We start from the raw sequence: 6,000 nt of genomic DNA, 5'->3' as shown, positions 1-6,000 counted from the left end.
ACAGCTTCTGGGTCATGTGGCCAGCATGACTAAGCCGCTTCTGGCGAACCAGAGCAGTGCATGGAAATGCCGTTTACCTTCCCGCCGCAGTGGTACCTATTTATCTACTTGCACTTTGATGTGCTTTTGAACTGCTAGGTTGGCAGGAGCAGGGACCGAGCAACGGGAGCGCACTCTGTTGCGGGGATTCGAACCACCAACCTTCTGATCGGCAAGTCCTAGGCTCTGTGGTTAAACCCGCAGCGTGAAACCAGCGTGCAAAAGAGCAGACAGGTAAACTGAGCCAGGGCAATGGGGGAAAACAAACAGGCCCCCTGCCTTAGGCACCTCTTTGTGGCTGCCAGGACGGCTCCCTCAGGTCGTGCGCCTAGCTGGCCTTTTGCTTGGCTGAAATAGGTCTTTAAGCGGCAACGATGGCTGTGACGTGCCTGAATGGAAAGATGCACATGTGGAAATGCCTACATTTTTATCCTACTTTTCCTTGAAAGGGCTCAGAATAGTGTGCAGAGTTCTCTCCCTCCACCAACCTGGCTCATCATGGCCTCACAAACAACCCTGTGAGGTGCATTGGGGTGAGAGGAAAAGTGCCTGCAGTACCAAGTGGGGATTTGAACCCAGGCCCCCCCCCAGTTATTATCGTCTCTCTAACCACTACACCATGCTTCCTACTGTGTTGACTCCAGCACCCTGGTCTCACAGGGACCGACGAGACGCTTATGAGTAGCCCACAAGCAAGACCTGAGCTCAGCAACACTCTCCCCGCTTGTGATTTCATGAGGGCTGGGAACTTGCTTGATTTATGGGTAAGCAAGGAAAAGAGAAAGCCGGCATTCTTCCGAAGGCCGATTCCGCAGCGCAACTCTCTCGTAAAGCTCACAAGGAGGTTCCCACACAACTGTTGCTCAAACAGGAGCTGGTACATATTAAGCTGAACTTCCAAACCTGAAATTTATTACATCTTCTGAAAGAAATGACAACAAATTAATCAACACTGGTGGTTTTTCAACCCTTCAGAGAAACGTGGCGATGGAGGACTCGCCGGATGGGACAATGCCCCATTTCTCAGTTCATCGCAGCAACTTGGGGGGGTTGCATTTGTTTGCTGATATCCGTTCTCCGGTTGGAGATCTGTCGTAGAAGGATCTGTTCACAGCTCATGCTTGGAACCCCCTGATTTCAGAAGGGCTCTGAAAGACTAGGACTCCTTTCTCAGTGAAAAGGTAATAATACTGTTTCTTGAACAAGGCCAGGAGCCAATTCAGTCCATCTGGAATATTTCATTAAAGAGATCCTCTCTCAGGATCCTCTCTCCTTCAGCTGACGTAGCCCAGCAGCAGAACATCTGCCCAGCATGGTCTCAAGTTCAGTCTCCAATGGCATCTCGTTTATTCCTGCATTGCAGGGGGTTGGACTAGAGGACCTTTGGGGGTCCCTTCCAGTTCTACAATTCTATGATTTCCAGGTACGGCTCCAACCAAAAACCCTGGGGATCTGCTGCCAGTCCAGATAGACACGACTGCGCCAGGTGGACTGGCAGAGTGACCTGGGAGAAGGTGGCTTCGATGTCCCTGACTTTACGCCAGTCGCATTTCTCCTGTTCTTCCGCCACTCAGTTCTGGGTGCATGGTGGTACGAAGGACCATTGGCGCCGGCCACGGGCAGCAGATATCTCCCAAACCAGCAGGAGCGAATCCTCGCAGCCCTAAGGCAAGGAAGAGAGCAGAGCATCCCAGCGGTCCATTGTTCACACAGTGACATTCGCCCAAGGCCTTCCAATAGGGTTGGCATGGCAACCAGAGTTAGGCCTCTGAAGCCGCGCTAGGCCGAGCTCTCCCTCTGGCGCCCAGTGCCGCGCAGACGGGGCGTCGCCAACCCTCCCTTGGCACAGGATCACGGACGCTTCCTCACGAGTCGTGCTTCCACTTGGAGCTGACTTTATCCAGCAAGTGCCGGGTGCTCTCGCGAAACTTGCGCTGTGTGAAATAGAAGAGGATGGGGTCGAGGACGCTGTTCATGCTGGCGAACGGCCGGGTGCACTTGTAGACGATGGCAAAGGCTTGCCGGGTGAGGCAGGGCACTTCGGGGATGGAGCGGATAATCAGGTAGAGCGTCTTGGTGAGGTGGAAGGGGAAGAAGCTGATGGCGAAGACGAGGACCACGATGACGATCATCCGTATGGCCTTGTCCTTCTTCTTGCGGACGGCCAGCCCGATCATCTCGTCCTTCTGGCATAAGATCTTGGTCATGCAGCAGTAGCAGCCCAAGATCGAGACGAAGGGGATCAGGAAGCCCGTGACCGTCAAGGTGATCCCGTAAGGGAAGTAGCTGGCAGAGCGGTCCGGCGGGCTCAGGTCGTAGCAGACAGTCCGGTTCCTCTGGATCCCGGTGGCGGCGAAGACGAAGGTGGGCAGGCACTGGGCGACCACCAGGAACCACACGACCCCACAGACCACCCAGGTGAAGCCTTTGCCCCTCTTCTTGTGCCAGGTGGAGAGCGGGTGGCAGATGCCCAGGTAGCGCTGGATACTGATGCAGGTGAGGAAGAGAATGCTGCCGTGCAGGTTGGTGTAGAACTGGAAGCGCACGAAGCGGCAGGTGAAGTCCCCGAAAGGCCAGTAGTCCTTCTGGGAGTAGTTGTAGATGAGGAGAGGCAGGGAGCAGACGTAGAGGAGGTCGGCCACCGCCAGGTTCAGCATGTAGATGGTGGTCCGCGTCAGAGACTTGCGCGACAGCCAGATCTGGGCGATGACGATGGAGTTCAAGGGCAGCCCCAGGACGAAGACCACCGAGTAGACCACGGGCAGCAGGATCTGCTTGAACTCCTCGTGGTAGGTGCACGAGTCCTTGCCGCCGGCGGAGGAGGTCAGGTTATCCATGCCGTAAGCTCCTGGGCTTGGATCAAGCCCTGGGTTGTCCTCAAGGCAGCTAGGATCTGTGGACAAGGCAGAGAGAGGGTCAGGTGCTTGAGCCCCGTGCTGGGCAAAAGATTCCTTAGTAAAAATATTGATAAGTTCACGAATATTACTGGTCCAGAGACGGAAAGAGGACAAAGTCCCTAGCAGAGAGGAATTGCAAACCAAGCTGTTGGACTATGCCGAAATGGCCGGCAAGCTCAGGGACCAAGAAGACCAAAACTTTAATCAAGAATGGGGGGGGGGGGAATTACAATTTACTTGAGAGACAATTGCAGGCAGGTGAAAACATTAGCAGGATTGCAATAACACTTGTAATGTAGAAATGACTACTATGGACAAATTGGAGAGACATAAAACTTGGATGATGAAATAATATACAGTGGAAAAGGTTGATAACAGGACCCATGGGAGCCGGAGAAATCTCTAAATATGGATATGTATTTGGTAATGTACACTTGTAAAATAAAAATTATTTCATTCATATATAGATAGATAGATATTAAAAACACACAAATTACCGTAATACATTTTCCAATTAACAGTCAATTTACATTATCCCAAAAAAAGTTTTTGAGTTTCCACTGAAATGAGGCTACATTTTAATATTTTAATGTTGTATTTTAATCTTGTATTTTAAGCTGTATTTCAATCAATTGTTTTTATATTTGGTGTTAGCCGCCCTGAGCCCAGTCTTGGCTGGGGAGGGCGGGGTATAAATATTATCATCATCATCATCATCATCATCATCATCATCATCATCATCATCATATTGAGCCTCACATTGGGTGCAAACTCAGCCCTCCGGGTGTTTTGGGACTACAATTCCCATCATCCCTGACCACTGGTCCTGTTAGCTAGGGATGATGGGAGTTGTAGTCCCAAAACATCTGGAGGGCCGAGCCTGCCTATGTCTGCACTAGTTGGTCCTCATAGTCCCTTCCAACTCTACAATTCTAGGATTCTAGGATTCTAATACATGTTTATTTCAGTGGAGGCTGGTCCCTGTAAAAATAAAACCCAGTCAGACCTGCTGCAATTGGGAAACGCATCTCCTGGTTTAACTTTCGCTTGCCAGCAGATGGCAGCCGTGTGACGCACAGGGAGATAAAGTCCGGGCGATAAACAGGCAAGGGGGGGCGCTAGAGATCAAATTTGTGCTGCACCTGCATCTGAGCTGCTCCTGCTACAGAGTGATGCATTCACAACCCCATCCATTTATTTATATCCCACCTTTTCCCCAGGCCGGGACTTGAAGAGGCTTGCAACACAGCTCAAATGCAAAAAGCTAAATCCATATGCAATGTATTTGTTAAAAAGTAATGTAATGCCAGAATACGTTGACTGAATTGACTGAAGCAGCATTCGAAAGCCTGCACATTCTTACAATTACAAGTCATGCAAAAAGGATGTCATTTAGTAATATTAAAATACAAACCCAAAAAACACTGCAAGTACGCCTAAGTACACGTAACTGCAGGGGTGTGTGTGTGTGTGTGTGCATATTCTTCTAGTTTACTCACTGCCTCTGTCTCCTTCCCCTGTCTGCCGCCTCCTCTTGTGTCAAATTTACTTCGTTTCATCATTACATTTCTATCCCGCCCTTCGTCCCAAAGGAGCTTGCAATTTCAGATTGGAAGCTCATTGGGGCAGGGACCTATCCCCTGTTGTTGGCACAGCACCTTTCCTACCGCTGGCATGTGGATCTCAGAAGGGAGTGCTTTTTTTTAGAGAAAGAAAAGGAAGGTGAGACTCTTCAAAGGCTGAGCTCCGAACTCAGTGCAAATCCTGGCACTTGCCCGCATGCCATACTGACTCATCTAAAACTCAAATCGTTTCCTAGGCTGAAACCTTTAGTGTTCCCTATGGGCCCTCAAGAAAAAACTATAGCTGGGTGGCCAGAGGTCCACTTAATCAACACAAAAAGTCCCCAGGATCACCACCAACATTATTTACTTGGTTTCTTACCCTAACCCTTGACCATAAAGTCCCAGGGCGCTTCTTCTGTCTCTTTATGGCAACACTGGAGAAAAGCGATCCCTACCATCTTCTGCAAATGACGGAGCAGCAAGCAAGGCGCATGCGTTTCCAGGAAAGCCGGTTCTTTTACGGCCTTGTGCATTTTTAGACATTTCTGTTCCTTGCTCCAACATCTCTCGCCCTCATCCGCAGCGAGACCATCAGATAGCAGCTAACCACAACCGAAATGAGAAGCTTTAAAGTTCTGTGTCTGATCTTTTTTTTCCTTTTCTCTTCCTGGTGTTTACCCTAGGAAAACCCGCTTGGTGTTGTTTTTTTAACAGCTGAATTGGAGCAACTGGCAGCCGGCGGAAAACGCAGAGTTACTGTTTGCGCCAGTTCAGGTTTTTAAATGCAGGTTTTCCTGGGGAAAGTACTGGGAGAGAAAGAGAGAGAAAATCCTCAGGCACGAGGGTTCGGCGTGTCAGCCTTACGCAGAAACGTTTGAGGTTTACAAGGAACCAGCTTAATAGGGAGCTCCATTCTGCCGACTCTGACCGATGGTTCCACCTAGATCAGTACAGCCTTCACGGACTGGCAGTGGATCACCAGCGATTTCAGGCAGGGGACATCCACAGCCCTGCCTGGCAAGACCAGGGGTTGAACCCGAATCTCCCTCCAAGGCAGAGCATATAAACAGGTCAAACTATTTGTCTCTCTGTCTACACTGGCCGTCAGTGGCTGTGCTGGAGTTTCAGACAGTGAATGTTCCCATCCTTGCCTGGCGATGTCAAGTATCAAACTCGGGAAATTAATAAATAAATAATAATAATAATACTAATAATAATAATAATAATAATAATAATAGTAACAATAAATTTATTACTTATACCCCACCCATCTGGCTGGGCTTCCCCAGCCACTCTGGGCGGTTTCCAACAAAATATTAAAATACAGTAATGCATCAAACATAAAAAGCTTCCCTAAAGAGGGCTGCCTTCAGATGCCTTCTAGAAGTCAGATAGTTGTTTATTTCCTTGACATCTAGTGGGAGGGCGTTCCACAGGGCAGGTGCCACCACCGAGAAGGCCCTCTGCATGGTTCCCTGTAACCTCACTTCTCACAGGGA

The 6,000-nt window shown here is 49.6% G+C and overlaps 1 protein-coding gene across 3 annotated transcripts in view; it reads right to left on the bottom strand.

Annotated features, from left to right (window-relative positions):
• Window positions 1-929: 929 nt before the first annotated feature.
• Window positions 930-6,000, bottom strand: part of P2RY6 (pyrimidinergic receptor P2Y6) — a 44,812-nt gene continuing 39,741 nt past the window's right edge. For all 3 annotated transcript variants that reach the window (XM_081909986.1, XM_081909985.1, XM_081909987.1), the window contains exon 2: window positions 930-2,932. In XM_081909986.1, the coding sequence (XP_081766112.1) occupies window positions 1,905-2,876 (972 nt within the window). In that variant the 5' untranslated portion in view covers window positions 2,877-2,932 and the 3' untranslated portion in view covers window positions 930-1,904. The remainder of the gene's footprint in view (window positions 2,933-6,000) is intronic.

The sequence above is a fragment of the Podarcis melisellensis genome (genome assembly GCF_964234715.1).
Source record: "Podarcis melisellensis genome assembly, chromosome: 4".
Lineage (NCBI taxonomy): Eukaryota > Metazoa > Chordata > Lepidosauria > Squamata > Lacertidae > Podarcis > Podarcis melisellensis.
The sequence above is the reverse complement of the archived record's forward strand: the minus strand, read 5'-3'. Positions and strand labels throughout refer to the sequence as shown.